Source organism: Asparagus officinalis, chromosome 7, assembly GCF_001876935.1.
Source record: "Asparagus officinalis chromosome 7, Aspof.V1, whole genome shotgun sequence".
NCBI classification, from domain to species: Eukaryota; Viridiplantae; Streptophyta; class Magnoliopsida; order Asparagales; family Asparagaceae; genus Asparagus; species Asparagus officinalis.
In genome coordinates, this window is record NC_033800.1 from 38,398,710 (window position 1) to 38,420,781 (window position 22,072).

General features: G+C 35.0%; 1 protein-coding gene across 2 annotated transcripts in view; it reads right to left on the reverse strand.

Annotated features, from left to right (window-relative positions):
* The window catches only part of LOC109848885 (exocyst complex component SEC8), a 50,697-nt gene continuing 33,038 nt past the window's right edge, over positions 4,414–22,072 (reverse strand). For both annotated transcript variants that reach the window (XM_020418603.1, XM_020418602.1), the window contains 11 exons: positions 16,505–16,614; positions 16,312–16,419; positions 10,395–10,580; positions 9,905–9,990; positions 8,163–8,361; positions 7,993–8,070; positions 5,805–5,906; positions 5,577–5,651; positions 5,126–5,221; positions 4,995–5,044; positions 4,414–4,913 (listed from right to left, as the gene is read on the reverse strand). In XM_020418603.1, coding sequence (XP_020274192.1) covers positions 4,826–4,913; positions 4,995–5,044; positions 5,126–5,221; positions 5,577–5,651; positions 5,805–5,906; positions 7,993–8,070; positions 8,163–8,361; positions 9,905–9,990; positions 10,395–10,580; positions 16,312–16,419; positions 16,505–16,614 — 1,178 coding nt within the window. In that variant the 3' untranslated portion in view covers positions 4,414–4,825. The remainder of the gene's footprint in view (positions 4,914–4,994; positions 5,045–5,125; positions 5,222–5,576; positions 5,652–5,804; positions 5,907–7,992; positions 8,071–8,162; positions 8,362–9,904; positions 9,991–10,394; positions 10,581–16,311; positions 16,420–16,504; positions 16,615–22,072) is intronic.

Consider the following 22,072-nt stretch of genomic DNA (forward strand, 5'->3'; position numbering starts at 1 on the left):
TCTAAATCTATGAAAACAAAGAAAATAGAGTAGAAATGCAAAGAAAAATATTGATATGTAGTATCTATAATGGTATCCTGATGCATATTGATACGCGGATATTGATTTTTTTTTTCACCTCTAAAATGGGCTCTTTGATGGGAGAAGTATACAATGAATCTAGTTCATTCAATTAATGATACACCAACGTGATAACAACCCTTGCATCAGTGCTTGAACAAAAAAGTACAATAGTTCAACAATTTGTATCTTTTTAATGCATCATTAATAGAATGTACTTGATGAATTGAACATTTTCTTCTTCGAGGAAGAAAAAAAGCTATTATAGAAAAATATATAATTTGTTGTACTAAAGTTTGTATCTCAAGGATGAATTAATTTGTTGTCTAATGCTTTGTATTCCTTTTCACAATAGTTTGATATTAATTAAAGTAGCGTACCAATTTTTTTCTCGTATAAAATATCAAAATAAGCATGTCAAATTATATGCTAAAAGAAGGCATCAAAACATTTTAAAATTTGTGATTGATCCAACCTGAATACAAAGATATGAAAGCACCCTAATGCCACTAGGAAAGAACCCTAGAGGGGGAGGACGGTGAATAGGGTTTATGCTAATCTAATCCGATTTATGCTAAATTAAAACTTACTAACAAATATATCCTAGCAAGAATGATATATTACAAATATATGTGCAAGGATATACAAATTAAAACTTACTAACAAATATATCCTAGCAAGAATGATATATTACAAATATATGTGCAAGGATATACAAGTAACACAAGGGCAAGAATGATATATTACAAATATATGTGCAAGGATATACAAGTAACACAAGGGTAAACAATCTAAACTAGATAATGGACAATATAAACAACAAGCAATATACAAAGACGATATAAGATTTGAACATAAAAATAAGTGCGCCAATGAAATCACAAACAAACGATATGTTCACGGAGTTCGGTCCCCACGACCTACGTCTCCGCTCCTCACCTCAAGGAGATCTCCACTATCACACCGAGTTTTCTACGCTTACCCGAAAAACGTTTACACCTCACAACGTCGATTTTTAACGCTCACCCATCAACGTTCATAATCACTCACAATGTAACTACACTAACTACCACCTCAAGTGTTGGTCTCTAGCCCGTGTCTCCCTCAAGTGTTAGGAATTACAACCTATCTCTAGTCATTACCATCTACCTCACTCCTCTTGGGACGGCCCCGTCTCTCACCACACACTCCTCTTGGTGTACTAGTGTAATACAAAGTGAACCTCACAATTAAGCACGAATATAACAAAGTTTGTTCTCTACAAATGATGAGAACTTTATGTAAGCTCACACTCTAAGTCACAAACCCACAACCCAACTTATACGATGAATGTAAATACAATAAGGTCAATGGTTGTGTGTGAACAAAGAGTATCAATAAAACAATTAAACTAAATAATAAAGTCTATCTTATGGAAATTAGAATCAAAATAATAAATAACTAGAATTGAGTTTAAGGAAACTTCTCTATAGATAACAAGAGAGAGGGAGAAGAGTGAATGCTCAAACACCAAAGGATGGTCTCCTCTTTGCTCTTGTGAAAATTGCTTCACAAACCAAAAACCAAAACTAAAACAAACTTAAACCCTTGTTAAACTTTTGTAAACTTGTAAAACAATTTTCTTGGTTTTTTTAAAACAGAGCTGGGTATGAGGGGGTATATATAGGGAACCCCAAAGATCAAGAAAACCCAGGAAAATGATCAAAAAACCAAAACAGGACAAAGGCTGAAAAAACTAGTCGTTACAGCATCAGTCGACTGACAGCTTTCATCAGTCGACTGATGAGCTGACTATTAGAGTCGTTTTCCAGCTCATCAGTCGACTGACGGACCTTATCAGTCGACTGATGACCTCATTAGTTGACTGGTCAGTCAACCAAAACAAAACAAAAACTTTTTGTTATTCCAAGCACTTTCTTCAGTCGACTGAACACATTCATCAGTCGACTGATAACACTGTATCAGCCTGATTAAAACAGAAAATCTGATTTTTAAACCTCTTTTAAAAATAGCAAATAAAATCAAAAAAATATAAAACTTTGGAAAATGATTGTAAACATGATAATACACATGTTACAAAAACTGATTTTCAAAAATCACCTTCCAAATGAGAAAACTCTTTATTTTTCAAAATAGTCCAAAACATGTAAATGTAAACACACTTGTTTTGACATTTTGACTAAACCATGTTTTAAAACTCTATAAACTGATTTTATAGACTTAATAAAATATGTATAAACTGATATTGAAGTCTATAAACTAATAAAATAATATTTTATCAAAAACACCTATATTTTGATAAAATCAACAAATACGTGTGTGTGATTAATATGAGCTTAAAGTATTAACACGCAAGTATAAACCTATACTATAAACACTATAAACTATATACCCAAGCTTGATGAAGGTCTTCAATGAGCTCGACTTGGTACACTTACGGATGAATCTTGAACTTGAATCTTAAACTTGAATTGTATTGTTTCATACCAATATTCCGCCAACCTCCATTGGATATGATCGTTGAAGCGTTATTCCATCCAACTTCCAACTTATTGTTTGTCTACAATAGATAAGAAAACACAAACGCTAGACAAACAACATTAGATGTAAATTGTTTGTAAATCATCATTAAAACAAAAGGACCCAACAAGATATTTGCAAGAACTTGGGAAATTAATACAAACCCCAATCTATTTTTATACTATAAGGAACAGTAGTATATAAGTAGTCTTAACAATAGATTGCTATCAAAATTAGAACAACGCATTTTAAACCTCATCATACTGAATGAAAGACATTTCATTCATTTATTGGTCACCAAGAACTAACACTTTTCTCTCTAATAATATATACATAGTTTGAGATTTCTAGTATAATAATCGCTATCTTAACTTAAAGTTTCCCACTTGTCATACAAAATAATAGAGACTTATGAAGTCATATCTCTAGGAATGAGTGTTAACTCAAATTGAGTATCATCAACTCTAACTCTTATTAGTATTTCTTTTTTGACATACATATATGTTACTATATTTAAAGTTGTTTCGTTGCCTATAAATATAGCTACAACAGAAACTGTTGCGATCAAATTTTTATTTTTGATTAGCAGCAAGGTAGTGGAACATGATAATTTATATTTTATAATATTATATTTTTGAGAGAAAAAGGTTGTATTATTGTTGCATCCAATTTGATCGCAACAAATATTGCAACTTCTTTCGTTACCAAAAAAATATGTAAAAATTCATAACAACAAAGTCAATGGACTCGAATCAGAAAATGTAGATCATTTTCAATTGTAGAAAAAGGAAACACATTGATCTGCAATGAAAATGCAATTCCTGCAACAATATGCAAATTCAACAACTTTTTCAACTAATCAAGTGTAAATATTAGGATCTCTATGTACATTTCCTAAAAAGATATAGATACGCAAACCGCAAGTTTGAAGTAAAATTTTTATAACTAATATTCCATTTAATTGCAGCATATCAAGAGAGCTATTTCTTCTTTGTCAACCTCTTTTTGCCATTGGTTGCCTTGCAAATGAATGTTAATGGGTCTCCTGGAATCGCAACGTCGTCTTCTCTAGTCTCTATAGACTATACATCTTCATTGGAGACGTTGTTTGCTATGAGCAAACACTAGGCTACACTCGCATATTTAGTAGGCCAAGCTCCTGTATGTCAATAATATTTTTTTTCTTTTTCTTCTCCATTTTCTTTGAACAGAGATTAGAGGCGCAAGCTTGATCCCACAATTATTAACTGGCCGAGCCATACATAGGCAAAGATGACTATTTATCTTTTCCTGCTTGTATAAATGCAGATTTATCACATCATTAAATACATGCATTTCTATCTTGCAACCACGCATGCTGGAACCCAATTTCTAACTAGAAGATGTTGCTAGTGTTAAAATGACCAGGACTTAAAATGGCGAAAAGACGATAGATTCCGAGAGGTTTAAGTCCATAATCAGAAGAGAAAATGGGAAGTGGGGAAGATGAAAAGAGCAATGTCTCACGCTTTGCGGCTTAGAAAAGCTAAAGAAAGCATTGAATACTTGATTTACACAATCAGGTGCTGATCAGTGGACATCTCATTGTGCTTTTCTAGTACAACAAGTCAATAAGATGTGGGAATGGAAGCAAGCAGGGCAAATTGCAGATATTTTATACCTTCGATTTAAATAGAAAGAGATTTAATTATTATCTACAGTCGATGGAGCTGGATTAGACTATCTATTTGTTGGCCAGGTCACTACCCCGGCACAGTTGATTGTGGCCGTCAGTATTACGACAAAATGTCAATCACACGTGGTACTTAAAAAAAAAGGCATCTACTACACAAGTTTCAATAGGAATGCTCAAAACTACAAGTTGAGATACACAAACTATCGATACCCTTCATCTGCTTATTAACAATGGTGGACAAAATCAATGCTTAACAGAAACAAACGAAAAAGAAAAGAAATACTACATCTTGGATTTAGCATGAATAATGAAAAACACGAGACAAATTACACAAAGAATTGACACGAATATACAACAATAAGGCAAGAAGACAGCTGACGAGTTCTCTCTGGGATGTATAACTTGTCAGATTTCATCCTCAACAGGAAAAAGTGCATTTGCTCCCTGTAAACAAATCTTCCTCACACAAACATATCAAGAATGCAAGCATATCTAACGTACGGATTTGTAGGTAATGTCATTGACTGTTGATTTATGAGGACTTGTTAATGTCCCTAACTGTTGCGAAGGCTAGTTTCCCAAGATCGCCGATACTCTCTTCTGTGCATCATCTGGGATCTCCCTGCCAGGAACAATGACCTTCAAAAGGCTAGAATACCTGTCCAAATTAAATCTTAATGTTATTCTCCGGATTTAATTATCGAAGCATAACTCATGCATCTGTTAGAAGATAGCTTACTCTTTGGATGTGAACAAGTTTGCATGTTCCGTGATGAAAGCAAGCAAGGCCTGGTCAAGAAGTAAAAAAGTTGTCAATTTTATTAAGAGAAAACGGAGAAACCTTGGGAGCTCATAAGTTCCGAACAGTGCCTCAAATGGTAGATTTAGGAGCTCATAATATGTCCTGACACGATCTAATCTCTGTTGAACTGCTTCATTGTCTATTGATGGGATGGCAGCCAGAGCCTGTGACCAAAATGATGTATAATTAAGTAAACAATCAATTTAGCACAAATCTCAACTCTTAAATAAATGATAATGAACAAAAATGTATTAATATCTTTGTGATAGGTGTCCCTGAAAGCACTAGGAAGTCCACGAAAAGGAATACCGTAACTGAGTAAGATAGTAAATACATAAAAGTAAATGAACACTAACAGTTCCTCTAGAATATTAAAGTATAGTCCCTGCGGTCATCTTTTCTCAACAAAGAATAAATAGTTATCCAGATTCTCAGATTTGTTCTCGCCAGAGATTTTGCAAGCACTTGCACAAAATGAAATTAATAGAAACAAATTAAGAGACTAGAAAGTAATCTCACCTGTTCCAATGCAATAGAATTTCTGCATATTTGCTGGACTCCCAGTAGGTTAATGGATTTCATTTCAGCAAGAAACTGGGCGTAAGTGTTTGCATCATTCACAACAAATTAGTGTGTGGACACAGAAAAGTGACAAATTTTATTAATATGCAGATACTGAAGTAACAAGGAAAAAAACCATAAAGTTCAGATGCTCATATCGGAAATGGACAGGGTCTAATGTACAACCTTGATTGATGCATTAGCTGCAACACTGCATATTCCACCAAATATGTAGTTCCTCTTCAGGTCCGCAACAAATGGAGCCATTTCCTCATCCCGACGCATTATCTATGGGTGCAAGAGAACAGCTAGCTAAGAGAACTTACCCATGAAAAGCTAGAGGAGTAATATGCAGTGCAAGCTCATAATAAATTATAAAACAAGAACTTGAAATGCCATTTCGGCATACTAAAGTCAAGTTCATGCTTCAAAGTACCAAAATAAGTGCTGGCTCATGCTCGGTTATAAATTTTGGCATACATTATTCATTGAATGTTTCATGATACTGTAATGCACATCTAATGAAGAGCAGTTTGATAGACAACATAATTGGGCACAAGTGAATGTTCTAATATCAATTATTACTGATGCAAAATAGACTGTAATGTACTACATATTCAGTAAAAAATCAGACTAGGAGCATGTGTTGATACAGTGAAATTAATCTCATTACAAGGTACTGAAAGGTTGCAATAAAATGTTGGAGGAAATAGTGATTTTTTTCCACATAAGAAGCATACACCAGCAATAGTCTTGTTTCAATGCCTTTTGCAGCCATGCAATGTGCATGATGGGAATAAAGCAGATATTTCTATGACAATTTTCAGTCATTTGGATGACTTTGGCCAACAGATGACTGGTTTAGGGAGGCCAACTGAGGGCAAGGAACTTCACTTCACAACAGAGGAAAATTGGTAAACAGTTGTGAAGAGGAAAAATGGTAAACCTAAACATGCATTTTACTGCCTTGTTCTTTCTAGGAAGGTGCACGTTGTTGACTGTTGTTCTTCTTTAGAATCTTCTCGAGTATATGATAGCTCAGTGCTTTGCTATAGTGCGTCACATTATATGCTTAATCACAAATGTTTGGTTTCCTCTCTGCAATTTCAAGGCCAAAGGTTGATATAGCAGAACAATCCATAACCCTTTACTAAGCAACTTCAGCCAAAAGTTTCAGCAGAATCGATTGCATCTGAAGGACTGATAATGAGTGATACTTTTCTACTCGTTGGTTACAATGAATCATATTTTGAAACATAAAGCCAAACCCATACAGATGGCACAAGTCCTGCTTTACTCGGTGGCATGAAGCAAAGAGACTTCAGTTATAGATCCCTTCAAACATATTAGCTGATGAATACAATTAAATATTTCAATGGCGCCCCTCAAAGTCCTGATACTAATGGGGCTGACCATGCATGTGAGAATACTAAGGACAGGTTGATTATGGAAGGGATTTCTGTAGATTAAACTTGTGGCCTGTACACCACTGATGCTGAAATGATTCAAACAAGTGTTTCTGCAGTGTACTTTATGTTCAACTCATGGATATCCTGCAAACAGAATCTTGGGATCCAAAACAAACCTTAAGAACTGTGGACCTTTGGCAGCTGTGAAAAAAATGCACCATGCCTGTGAATCTTAGCACGAATTGAATTGTTGTGTTATGGCTTTACTTAGACACGTTTGAAAAGAAAGGAACATGAGAATCTTCCATGAGGACCATATATCTTTTCATTACTTTCTTCCATCAGTTATTCGACTGCTTTCAGAGGTAGAATCATCTTTGAGGTTTATAAATGGTTTACGTCTATAAACCAAATACTTTGATGTTAGGTGCATGTATTGAGGAAACAATAAGCAAGGTACTATTAACTAATATCTTCCTAAGGAAACTATGAACAGGAAAGATAATATCCAACGATAAAGCAGTCACAAAGCACAGTATCACAAAGCAAGCCTGCATTATTCCTAATTTCCTAGAATAGGAAAGAGCCAAATAAGGACAGTGATTTAAGACAAGTAAAGAAGGCTTGTAAAGAAAAGCAAAGATTCAAAGAAAAGCTCTATGATTCAAAGAAAAGATTCAAAGAAAAGTGAAGATTCAAAGAAAAGATTCAAAGAAAAGTGAAGATTCAAAGAAAATAAGGCTTGTAAAGAAAAGTAAAGATTCAAAGAACTGCGTCAACTTTTGGAGACCCTGATTTAAGACAAGTAAAGAAAAAATATCTCCAGAGCTAATACAAGAAAACAAAGTACGCAAGGTATCAGCAAGAGGAACTAGGTTATGAGGTTAACACAAGTATCTGCACACTTGAGTCCAATATAAAGCTCTATGATTTACCTCTCAGAAACCCATAAATTAAAAGTTTACCTGTGTAGTAAGAGAAATAACAAAATCATCAGGTTCTTCTGCATCTTGGTCTTCGACATATTCCCTATTTGTCATTTCCTGGGTGAATTTATACTCATTTCATTACTTCCATCTTGCAAATTAGTACGAGTCCAAGTTTTCATCAACATTAAACACACGTGATCACAAACCTGCACGTGGAAAATTGTTTCCAATTGCATTTCCAGGCGTAGAACCTTCAGACAATCAGTTGCAAGTCTTCGGTAATCATCCGAAAGAATTCCAAGATTTTTAGTAAGTGCGCTTGCAGTCCGTGTATGGCGATGGCCATGGTGAGTATGGGTCTTGTCGTCTGTACGTGTTTGTGGCCTTACAAAAGACTCTCCAAGCCTATATTATGTATGAAAGAGTGAAAAATCAATGAAGCCCGTCCATTTTTGGTGGAAAGAAGTTGATAGACAATTCAATAAAAAGTCACAGTACTACTAATAAATGCTTAAAAGTTAATCAGCAAAACTGAACAAGGGTTGCTAATTTGCTATTAGGCCTGAGTAGATAAGGGAGCAATTTGCAAGGACAATTAAAAAAAAGTTTTTTGAATAAGACGATGGAGAATGATGTAAAGGGATGAACTTCTTCAGAGCAGTATAACTCACTAATATTAATTCTAAAGCAGACATTGTGAAAGAAATTTGGTTGAAACGAACTAACGACACATAAAGACAGTGAAATCCATTGACTTCACTGTTATGGACATCAGATTAAAAGTTGTGAATTTTAACTTAAGTGGCAACAGAAGAGAAATTATTATTCAGAGATGTGCAAAACACTGACATAAGAAATTCCAATCCACAATAGAATTTCTAATTCTGTGATTTAGAGATTTGCATAACCATCAAAATGACGATAAATTCATAAGGACTATTTTAAACATTTAGTTAAAAAAAATTGTAAATATGTGTATATCCAGACACACCAATACCATTTTACTGAAAGTCAAATTCCTGAAATCAGTCAGTGTCTGATAGTGCTTAACATGAACCAGTTTTACAGAACTGTTCAAAATTACAGAATCAAAGATCTTTTAACTTAATGTATATTCCTTACAAGATTTCGACACAAAGCTGTTCACCTTGCGATCACATTTTAACCTTAGAACTTATACACAGGTCTTAGAGACAAGAACTAACTTATCCAGCGCATGTTTGGCTATTCTAAAGTTATAATCCACTTGGGCGATAATCCATTTGTAGATTACAATCCAAGTGGATTATAATTTTAGGTGTTTGGTAAAGAAGGTGGTTTGTAATCTATGTACCTTTTGTCAAAATGCCAAAAAGAACCCTTAAGAGAGGGAGGGGAGAGAGAGTTCGATGTAAAAAGCAATGGGCATTTTTGCCTTTTACTAGGCCAAACATGTGGCTTATAATTCACCAAAAAAATAACCTAGAAATCCTAGGTTATTTTTTGATGGATTATAATCCAAAACAATCCACTCAAAATGTGGTTACCAAATTTTGAGTGGATGATTTTGGATTATAATTCACCAAAAAATAACTAGGATTCCTGGGTTATTTTTTTGGTGGATTATCGACCAATTTGCAAAATATGTTCCTAGTTTAAGTTTTCTGCCACCTCTACTTGAAGTCAGTAATATGCAATAAGAAAACTGGAAAAGCATCCAATCTCCTGTGACTTTAGGATACATGATCTGTTGAAATCCAAGTAAACAGTTCAAGTAAGAAAAAAAAAGAACGTCTGCACACAGTTTACAGTATAGGTAGCCAGGTGACAGTTAACTGAACAGGGCAAACTCTGAACTCCTGTCAGAAAAGCTAGCACTTTAAGTCTTTAAATGCACATCAATTTTGAAATGATATATCAAACAATGCAGAATTAACACTTAATACATAATGCAGTACTTTACTGTTACCTTTCAATAGAATCTGCCAAATATTCTAGAGAATCACTAAGAGATGCCAGCAAAATGAATTTGTGATCATCGCGGATTAATTGCTCCTGCACACAAGAAGAAATACAGTTTCTCTTAGGAAGGAGTGCATCTCACTAGTCAAGCATTTGAACTAAATAACATCCAAAAAGAAGTACCTCCTCTAAGTAACAAGAAAGTGTGAGTTGTGCAGGCTAATGTATTACATAACAACCATGGTATAACAGGTTCTCAAGCATTTGACCTCTAATTACAGGTTTATCATATAACATAGAACTAGCTAGCAACATGTAGGCCCCTGGATATTTATTTACTTAAATCTGTAACTTCCGCAGCAACAAAATCTTTTTTTTATTACTTTTTAATAGACTAGAACATTTGTACAAGAGTGCAGAATGAAATTGAATTACAATAAACACTACATGAATGTGTATTTCTAGAGAAAAAACATTCTCTAAACTTTCAGAAATACCTGCTTAATTGGACGTAAGCTCAACAGTAAGTCACTTATTCCTGTTTCTGCTTCAAAAGTTTCGGCGTTTGAGAAATTTTCTTCAAAAAAGGAATTTTGCAAACAAGCATTGGCTGGATCAAGCTGCATCAGGTTCTCGACATCATTTCTTCCAATGAGCATATAGCTCTGCTTTTCAAGGACAGCCTGCACATTTCTTATTATGAGTAAGCCAGCATATCCTAGCAAAACATGACATTTATAACAGTTAAGATTAAAAAAATAAACCGCTTCAAGGATAAAGCTGATAAAGCTTAACCTTCATATGGAGATAGAAGATAAATGTACTGGGAAGCAAGGCGGCCGGCAAAAATTATCCAACAAATCATTGCATCAGCACAATCAACCTATAACTATAACAGTAAATAATTTTCACAAATATCATGGATGTTTAATAAATGATCTTACACTGCGAGCTTCGGAAGATTCCTAACCCTCCCCCCAAACCCCCCAACCCAAAAGAAAAGGATCATAATCGTCAATTGCACTTCTATTACAAGCATTTAGTAATATCTTCAAATTGCAAAGCCTCTCCTCAGAACCATCATTTTTGGAATTTAATACGTTACAAAATTATATACATAGGTGCACCCAACACACAATTACACAAATACTGAACATTTCCAATTTATCCACTGGTATAAGTTTTCAGTGTGTTCTATTTAATTGCTTTTTATTTGTTAAGCATTCTTTTAATTTGCGTTGGCTTCAAAATAATGTTAGAACCATCATATTTGATGTTCGATACATTACAAATTACATATATAGCCATAGGTGTGCCAAAGACACAAATACACCCAAAAAAACCCTGGTAAGTTTTCAGTGTGCTCTCTTTAACTGCTTGCTATTTGCTAAGCACTCCTATAATTTGTGTTGGCTGCACAAAACTATTATCCTCAGACCATCATATTTGAGTTCAATACATTATAAATTATATACAAAGTTGTGCCAAACACCAAAAAAAAAATTCCAATTTATCCACTGGTATAATTTTTCAGTGTGCTCTCTTTAAAAACTTTTTGTTTGTCAAGCCTTTCTCTAATTTGTGTCGGCTTTAAAAAAATGTTCTTTGTAGTACAGTAACATGTTTAACGTAAAATTGTGAGTATGAAATTCTTTTAAAGTGCTCAAAATGTTGAAATTGGGAATCAGAATGAGTTCGACTAAAGTATCAATCATCAATGATATATGCACATAATCATAAAGGGAAGAACCAATTGGAAACTAGTACAGTTTGATAACAGGATTAAGAAAAAGAAGCTGATGCTAATAAGCATTGCAAAGAAGTACGAAGACACCAACCACTTCTAGAGTAGCTAAATACTTGTACATTGTGCACTTTCACAAACATTTGGTCTTCCTCCCAGTATGAGCCAAGCCTGTCTCTAGACCAATATGAATGTGTTTTTTCTTGTTTGGGAAAAGAACCTATATGCGTATGTACTTGTACATAAAGATATTACATGTACTTAGAATTTTTAGGCGCTGCTATGGATAAAACATATTTATTGTGTCAGATCAAAGATTCCTCTAGATTGGCATAGCAAAGCTGCCATTGGTTAGTTAGTAACAATCCTGATATAGTTTTCAACTAGTTTCCCCATTCCTTATCAAATTTGGACAAAAGTTAACTATTCGTGCTTGTAGACATGTAAAGTTTTCAAGAAATTTTTTTTTATTAAATACAGATTATGCTGCATCATGACCTTAAATGAGCAGCTTTAGTAGTTTGATCACAAGAACTACTCCGTGATGGCATACCAAGGATGCAAACAATTCACAAACATGAAAAGTTACGTGATTCAGTAATTTTCCTGGTCCACGAGAACAGTTGAGAAATTTTACTCTTGAAGTAGGTGAGATATCTCACAACTCACAAGCGTATAAAATATTTATAATTTTTACTCGATGAATTGGAGTTTTCAAACCCCTCTCTCTAGGAGGATCAATGTTACATTAAACGCTGGGCGCTTCTAGGCGTCGGACTTGACGCCCAGCACTTAGTCGCCTAGGCGGGCGCCTAAGCGGTTTCTGGGCGTTTTTTTTTTTTTTTTAATTGTGATACTTGAAGATAAATATATATATACTCAATCAAATATGCATAAATACTAAAATACCAACACTATTAACTAAATTGCTTGGTTTACCAATTACAATAGCTCTTTATATGTTTATACTTCTCAACTCAAATTATAAGTTCATCTCAACTCAAATTACAATATGTATTAAATTCATATAAATTTTCAAAAAAAGATAGCAATTTAGTTCCACAATAAATCATGCATACTTAGATACTAAATAACCAAAATAATAATTAACAAGGCTAGAGCCTAAGATGTTTTCTTTTTTATTTTTAATTACAATAATTGATAGTGAATGTCAATGTTACAGAAAGCTTAGATGTCGGACTGGTGTCTAGACGGATTTTTTTCTTCATTTAAGTGGTGGTCAATGAGGTTTTGTTGAAGGTCGGAGGAGGTAGTGGAGGTGTTCATATTTGAAGGTTAATGGAGTTTGGAGGACGTGTAAGCTACAACACATAAAATCACAACCAAGGCCTACAGGGTGCAATCCACGTAAGCAGGCAATACTCCCCTAAACGCTTGTAAAATCTAGGTGGGCAGCCTAAATACCGCCTAGACGCTAGGCTCTAGTTAGACGACCTAGGTACCGCATAGGCCTAGGTGAACGCCTAAGCGGACTAGGCGGAGGTTTTTTAAAACAGTGAGGAGGATATTTAACAGTCTTTTCCTCCAAGTTCAATTTCCCTTACATTTCCTTAACATAATGTGTTTGGTTAGAATTTAGCGTCTAAACTACAGCATTGTTTGTAGAGTTAGAAATCAACTTGGAGACCTATTCAAACCCTGACACAAGCGGAACGAACTCAACTTTAACTTAGTTTGAATTCCAAGCCACATGTGAGTGACACATAACTCTGAGACCAACTTAAGCTTAACTTGTGTCTTGTCGTGACCTGAGTCACAAAACCACACTAACTGTGACCTGACCAGTGGCGGAGCCAGGAATGTCAAAAGAGGTTCAAAAAATAAATAATTAACCAGGATATTTTGCGCGATGGATAAATATTTAAACATCATTACATAACGAGTTAATTCTAGTTTTACTCATGCATATAATCACATATCATGTGGGGGTTTTCTCTGTTAACTTGAGATGCTCCTAATTACACTCCTCTATTTCATAATTCACACACTTGTTAAAAGTTAAACTATAATACTTTTGTCTCATGATTCAGATGTCCTCAAAGTATGGGACAAAGTAAAAATGACGCTATCATGGCTACTGACTACAATAACAAAAGACTAGCCAAAGTTTCTCGTAACTTATTATCTGTACTATGCAATTACAATCATCTCCTAAAAATGCAATGATCTTAAAAAATCATCTCCGAAAGCTTAAAATGCAATGATTTCTCACCTTACAATCATCTCCTAACACTAACTTTTGATTGTTGATAAGTCTATTTGTCACATACAATAACAAATTAATAGCTATAGTGGAAGGTTCCAGTTGTAATGACAATACTGTTTACAAACTTAGAATCTATATTATGCAATTAATATTACAATTTTTACCCAATACCTCTTTAGTTTTTCATATTTCAAGGGGGGTCAATGGACCCTTTAGACACTACTTGGCTCCGCCTCTGGACCTCACCAAGGGGGGTCCATGGACCCTACTTGGCTCCGCCTCTGGACCTGACCACTTAAGAGGCGCCCACATGAGGAAGCAAATAAACTTGTTATCTGCTGTATAACTTTAATGTTAAAGAAATATTACCATGGCCTCAATGTTACAATTTATTAATACCTTTTCAGTAATTATTGCTATCATGTGTCGTCCTCTTATTAACCCCCAGTTAAATTTGAGTGCAAGCTATCCACAACTAAACTCTACTGCCCAGAATCTGAGTAATCAAAGCAAGAGGTAAGACATTTGACTCATGACTAGGAGGCTGGAAACCAAGACATGTAACATAACGGGATAGGTGAAAGGGACATCTCCTAACACTAACTTTTGATTGTTGATAAGTCTATTTGTCACATACAATAACAAATTAATAGCTATAGTGGAAGGTTCCAGTTGTAATGACAATACTGTTTACAAACTTAGAATCTATATTATGCAATTAATATTACAATTTTTACCCAATACCTCTTTAGTTTTTCATATTTCAAGGGGGGTCAATGGACCCTTTAGACACTACTTGGCTCCGCCTCTGGACCTCACCAAGGGGGGTCCATGGACCCTACTTGGCTCCGCCTCTGGACCTGACCACTTAAGAGGCGCCCACATGAGGAAGCAAATAAACTTGTTATCTGCTGTATAACTTTAATGTTAAAGAAATATTACCATGGCCTCAATGTTACAATTTATTAATACCTTTTCAGTAATTATTGCTATCATGTGTCGTCCTCTTATTAACCCCCAGTTAAATTTGAGTGCAAGCTATCCACAACTAAACTCTACTGCCCAGAATCTGAGTAATCAAAGCAAGAGGTAAGACATTTGACTCATGACTAGGAGGCTGGAAACAGAACAATAAAGCAAGTCTGTTTTCTGAAATCAGTCTATATCGACCAATTAGAGGTTATCCTTTCTGTCATCCTTCCCATCATAGCTTCAAGAATTCTATGCAGCAATTAATTAACTATCATATTCTGAATTTAAGCCACCACAAGAATCTAAAGTAAATAGAAACAATCCAAAACGTGCGCGAGACTCTCCCCTGCACTAGTTGAAGCAGTTAAGAGAACAATAAAGCAAGTCTGTTTTCTGAAATCAGTCTATATCGACCAATTAGAGGTTATCCTTTCTGTCATCCTTCCCATCATAGCTTCAAGAATTCTATGCAGCAATTAATTAACTATCATATTCTGAATTTAAGCCACCACAAGAATCTAAAGTAAATAGAAACAATCCAAAACGTGCGCGAGACTCTCCCCTGCACTAGTTGAAGCAGTTAAGCCTTCTAATTTTGACAGTTAAAACGAGATTATGTTTCTAATGATTAACCAGATCAGAGATATATCCTAGAATTCTTTAGAGAATAAGAAAAGAACTACTGACCATGCGTGCATATCCATGATAAGAAAATTCAATAAAACTCTTTTAAGTAATAAATACACAAACTCCTTTTGATATTAACCTTCCCAAAGAGGATATATGCTTTAAAGGTTTTACCTTTAGAATGGAGCAGAGAAAAGTTCACTCATGAAGTTTCTGACAAAAAGGCGGCTTGCAAATATTATAAAGCATACCTTTTCCTTGGAGAACTAAAGCCAATACCAATCAAAAACTGCAAAAGTAAGATGAAGAGAAACCGTGTAGTGCTCCCAGAAAATGACTTAAAAGAACAGGCCTCGAAGCGGCATATGAATGCAAAAAAGTCAAAAGAACCAAATACTTCAAACATCAACTACAATATCCCCTTATAAAACTATAATCTGTGCAATAATCATTCACACAGGACAGTAATGCAAAAAAGGAATAAAACGAACTTCCAGTCTCGTCTCAAATCTAATTCAACTGGAATTTGCAAGAAAATATGCATAACTTTCTATATTAATAGTAATCTTTTTTTAATCATAAATGGAATTGCGATAAAAAAGAGGGGCTAAGGGTTAAAAATTAACTACATATCATACAACACAACTAAATTGAAGCACAGCAATCAATCTATATTACAGTAAAGTAGTGTCAGCATATGGAACTATTTCCATCTTATGAGAAATCAAACTTCATGAAATTAAACAAAATATTACTGAGCTTGCAGAATGTTTCAGGTGCTCAAGATACTTCAAAATTATATAATAGTATGATTAGCCACCATAATAACAATTTACATTGGTACCTCTGTGAATGCTGTTCGACATCTCTCATAAGCACGTTCCAGAAAAGTGTGGACATACTCAACAAGTTCACAAGCATATTTTGGCATTAACTGTGCCCAACCAAGAACCTAAGACGAAAGACATGATTTGAACATTTTGAGAACCCGACAGCTTAAGATGATAAATGAGGACACAAATATTATAGAGATGCACCTCTTTTGCTAACAAATCAGTAGCTAGAAGACCTTGCAAGACAGGGCGCCCTCTCTCTACTAAAGGATTATATACTGAAACATGGGCCCTTGGCCTGAATGCTGCTGGACCTGGAACAGAAATTCCATGGTCAGATCAAGGTCTACATGCTGACAGAATATACTAGAATGATAAAAGTCCCATCAAACAGAAACAAGGTCACAAATTTTCTCCATTCTAATCAATTGAACGAATAGCATCCTTCACTCATTCTGATACAATAGAATATGTATGAAAAACGATATATGCTACCAAGAGCATATCTCAGTTTTCTTGTTTTTTATCCTCTGTGGATAACTTTTCAAGAGGGTCTTGGTTGTTTACAATGGAAGATTGTTTTAAAATTATTTAATTTTAGACTCCAATTGTCATGTTAAGAACTTTTACGAATAAATAGGATAGTCCTATATTCACGCACCATGGTAGAATGAGGTTGTTGAAAGGAAAGAAAAGGTAACCTGAAGTTGCCGGAACCTTGACGATTCATACGATTGTTCCAAAACCCTTTTGGGGTGGGATGCACTTTTAACAGTTTAATTAATTCAGTTTCTTCTTATGATCTTAATGATATAACTTATTTCTGATCTTCATCCTTAAAATTTATTGTTTGTTTAACCTTCATATTTTCTTGCTCATTATGTTTACATTTAGAAAAGGACATGAGAAACTTGACCCTAGGCCTGTAACATTTCTTGGTTTGTTATTCACGTGTACAAAAAGGATATTGTTCTCAAACTCATAGTAATGTGGTTTGTCTTGATGTAACATTTTTTAAATACACCATTCTTCTTCTTTTCCACAAATCATAACAGGATCACTGACTCACTTGAGATAATGTTGCATGCTCAATTCTGAGACCTATTGCTAGCAACCCCTTAAGTTTTATTGGAGGAGGACCAAAGCTACTACTGATCCACAATCCATACCTCCTTATCACTCCTTCAGCAAAGTTTCGGAACTCACCATTACCCTTAAGAGAGGTAATCACACTTCAACTAGAGATTCTATTGATGATTTTCTCCCTTTCTCATTAACATTCTAAGTATTGTAGCTTTGCATTGTCTAGTATTTCTACTTTTAAAATTACCGTAACATTTTTATTACCTCTCGGTTTGATAAGTATAACAGACAAAGAAGTGGTAATGTTGAATTTGGTTAACAATAGAACTCGGAGATTCATTACTTAACTCCAGGAAAGCAGATTGTTGGTTGCTTCTTGGGTGTATATAGTGAAATATTTACAAAAGGGGAGGTTGAGCATTGAACGCAAGGTTAGTGGGCAAAGAGCAGGTGTAGAAATCAGGTCACGTCGAGAGGGTACAAATACTGAGTATTCGAGCTCGAATTCGAAAACTCTAGATATGGATTCGATTCTGGTTCAGATTCAATCATTTTTAACAAATGCAAATGCGACAACTTAAGGGAGCGTTTGGTAAGTGGAGTGTTTTTTTGTTTCCGTGTCTTTTTTTAAAAAAAAAATCAACCAAATGCGTTTGGGAAGTGAAGCGTTTTTTTAAGCTGACCGTATACAAAAATAAAAAGTCCAACGGAAATCTCAAAACACCATATTGGTGTTTTGAGATTTCTGTGGTTTTTTCTCCCCAAACCCATCTTCGCCGACGACTCCAACCTCTCCTCCCCCCTCCTCAAGATCCTCCCTTACTCCATCTCCTCACTCTCCTCTCCCTCCCAATCCGTCAGCAAATTGGTAAAATCCCCCAAATTCTAGGGTTTCTCCAAAACCCTAACCCTAACTCCTTCCTACTTTCCATTGCTAGGTTCTCGAGATTTTGAGTCATGTGAACAAGCGAGTCAAGCATCGGCCGGAGATCGGGCTGCCGTTCTCGGAGATATGGAGGGTTTACTGTGAGCTGTTGGTGGGTCTTGGGAAGCTGCCTCAATAGCATCAAGATATCATTTTGATGATTGTTGCAAAGGTATGAGTGGTTAATTTTAGCTGCTTCATGAAAATCGTTAGTAGTTTGGTCAATGTAGAAGATATTATTTTGGTAACAATTAATTCTAACTTATGTTGCTTATTCAAGAAATTATTTGAACTATGAATCTGCTCTGTGATTATTGGACTGTGTCTTGCATGTAATTGAGCAAGGATGCATAATAATTGAGTTTGACAAAATTTTCCAGTTTTGAAAACACCGTTTGAAAAATAAACACCTTGGTATGGTGTTTTTAAAAAAAACACAACAAAAAGAAACACTTTGATTACCAAACGCTCTTAGTATTCGATTCGGTCGTTTACCACCCCTAGTTACGACAATGCTACATCATCTGAACTCCTGACCAGTACCTAATCACCCTGACCAAACCCAAAACAGAACCAAACAACCTTTCAAACCCCCATAAACAAATCTAGTCACATCTATCATCAATAATAGTCAATGTCCAGTCAGAACAGTCCCCCAATGCAGCTAAATCATGTTTAGATCAGAGCCCTCTCAACCCGACGACACCTCGTTCGGCATTAAGAATCCTCTTCTTGATACTGGAAGATGTATGACGTTCAAAAGCTAACCTCAAGGATAGTAAATCCTTTAGATCTTATATTTGTTGTCAATCTGATTAGTCGATTCACACCAAATCTGCATCAGCTCCATTGGATGTTGCACATTGCATCTTAAGACATCTGAAAGGTTCTTCAAGTAAATGTTGGTACTTTCGGCTATTAAAAAAAATCAGATTCCAATGTACATATGCGACTGTCTTGATTGTCAAAGGTTACCATATAGTCATTTGAGGTAATATTTGCAATATAAATGATTAAGAAGCAATTTAAGATTGCTAACTCTGTCTTGATTGTCACTAATGGTTATCATATACTCATTTGAGGTAATCTTGCAATATAGACGAGTAGGAAGCAATTTAAGTTTGCCAAATCTGCTGATGAAGCAGAGTGTTGAACAATGGCTCACTCAACACATGAAATAATGTTAGGTCGAATCTCTATTAAAGGAAACATGTGTTGTTTGTCGATTCATCATCATCTGGTACTATGTTTTATAACAACCAGGTAATAAATATCACAAAAAATCTAGTTTTTCACTAGCTTCCTAAAGATATTAAATTTGACAGCTTTTTTTTTGGATATGGTTATGCAGAAAAAATAATAATTCTACATATTTCTGGAATCTAGTTGATCATATTTTCACAAAGGTGCCATCTTGGAAAGTTTCTCTAGTCTACATCTAGGTTTCCACTCAAGTGTTAAGGTTAATTCTGCAATTTCCTATTATTTTTCATATTTATATATTGAGATCCATATCCGATTAGGACTGATCCTTCTTTCTCCTGATTTTTCTCTAAACAGGCTACATAACAACCAGATGTCAACTTGACATCAGCTCAGCAAGAATATTACAAAATTGGTGAAACTTCACACAAGTAGAAAAAGGTTCATTTTGTGAGAAATAGTCTTTAGACAACTTTGGAATGTAATTGTTTTAAAAAAAACTACCTTATCGCCTTTATCCGTAGAGGTAGTTCAACAGTTAAATGGAATAAACCATTTCAATCACAAGCTTTTTATAGAACGAGCTTTTTTCCACAAGATAACAATATCTTTAAATATTAAATATCCTTCTGTTTTAGTCACTATGTTCCCATAATAGTTATATCAGCTATTATTGGTGGTATTCACCACTGTTTAAAAAAGCCTCCGCCCGCCTAGGCGTATGTCTAGGCCTAGGCAGTACCTTAGCCACCTAACTAGCACCTAGCGTCTAGGCGGTACCTAAACTATCCATCTAGATTTTGGGAGTGTTTAGGAAGGCATTGTCTGCTTACGTGGACTGCACTCTTTAGGCCTTGATCGTGATTTTCTATGTTGCGGTCTCCACGTCTTCCAACCTCCTTTAACCTCTAAATATGAACACCTCCACTACCTCCTCCGACCTTCAGCAAAACTTCCTCGACCACCATTTAAAAAAAAAATAGACACCAGTCTGGCATCTAAGTTTTCTATAACATTAATATTTACTATCAATTATTTTATTTAAAAAATAAAAAAAATAAAATCTCCTAGGCTCTTGGTAACGGATCCAACGCCTAGGCCTCCTAGCGCATTCTATAACCTTGTTAGTTATTTTTATTATTTAGCATTTAAGTATGCATGGTTTATTGTGGATCTAGGATTGCTATCTATTTCTTTTTTACAAATTTATAAGAATTTAATACATATTTTTATTAATTATTATAATTAAACTATTTTAAAAATAACCAAACGCCTAGGCGTCTAGGTGCTAGGCACTGACTCAAACGCCTAGTCTGCCTAGCGCCTTTTGTAACATTGGTATTCACGAGTTTAATTGGCATGAAAATGCATGACTGTGACCCAATACGATATGATTGATAATTTAAACCATGGTTAGCAGTTAAGCTAGTCCAAACAAATAACAACCCTCAATATACTCCTATACTAGGAAAATGTCCAGAAGCAATAGGAAAAAGGAAACATTATCATAGGGATTCAAGGCACAAGTAAAGAATATATGTGTAGTATTGATTATCCAATACCTGATCCATTAAAATGTGTCAGTTATTAAGCACAACTATAACTCAAAGGAGTTTCATGAAAAGGATAATTTCGATATTTGCAAACTGCTCCATATCTATTACACAATCCTCGATCCATTAAAATGAGTCAGTCAGTAAGCACAACTACAAATCAAGAGAGCTTCATGAAAGAATAATTTCTAGACGTACAAACTGGTCTCAATCTGACACTAAGACTTTTTGAATATTGTCCACGTTCGCTGCAGAAGAACTTCCACCCAAAATAAGCTGAAATAGCACGAAGCCACCTCCACTTTTTCCATCAAACTCGTCCTATTATAAATTGCGAAATATCTCTTCTAACCTAATTAACATTTGAAATGATGGAATTCATAACCAGTGAGACTTACTAGTCCATAACTAATTCTCACCAAGGTCTCATTTCACCTCCCCCAATAAATTGCATTACATATGCTCTTAAATTTGACATGAGGCCTTTCTCCATCATCTACGCGTAGCAGGGGCAAGCCTTCCTCTACACATTTAGGATATCAGGGGCGATACAAAAGTTTGCACTACCTCCCCATAAATTGCAATAAATATTCTCTTAAATTTACCCTCCAAGGCCTTTTTCCACAATTCTATGAGTAGAAGGAGAACCCTTCTATTCAATTATGGGTCTAACAGGGGAACCATTCACTCACTCACTCCTTTCAACATACATCTAAGAGTAGCAGGGGTAGCATCAGTGTAGGAGGGTCATCTAAAACTTTCCTTTCTTCCCTCTCTGCATACAGGCTCATAAACAGAGAAAAACAAGTATATGTCAATTCATATCGCAGTATGCAAAAGAAAAGTAATATGGTATGTACAGTTAGTATAAATCTTGATTTTAAGAAGAGGCATATAGCAATAAAATAATCTATTTAGAGGTGTAAGTTGTTGTGATTAAATTATAATAACTTGAGTCATCATATGACAAGATAGTTCTAAGGATTTATGTCTAAAATTTTTAAAGGG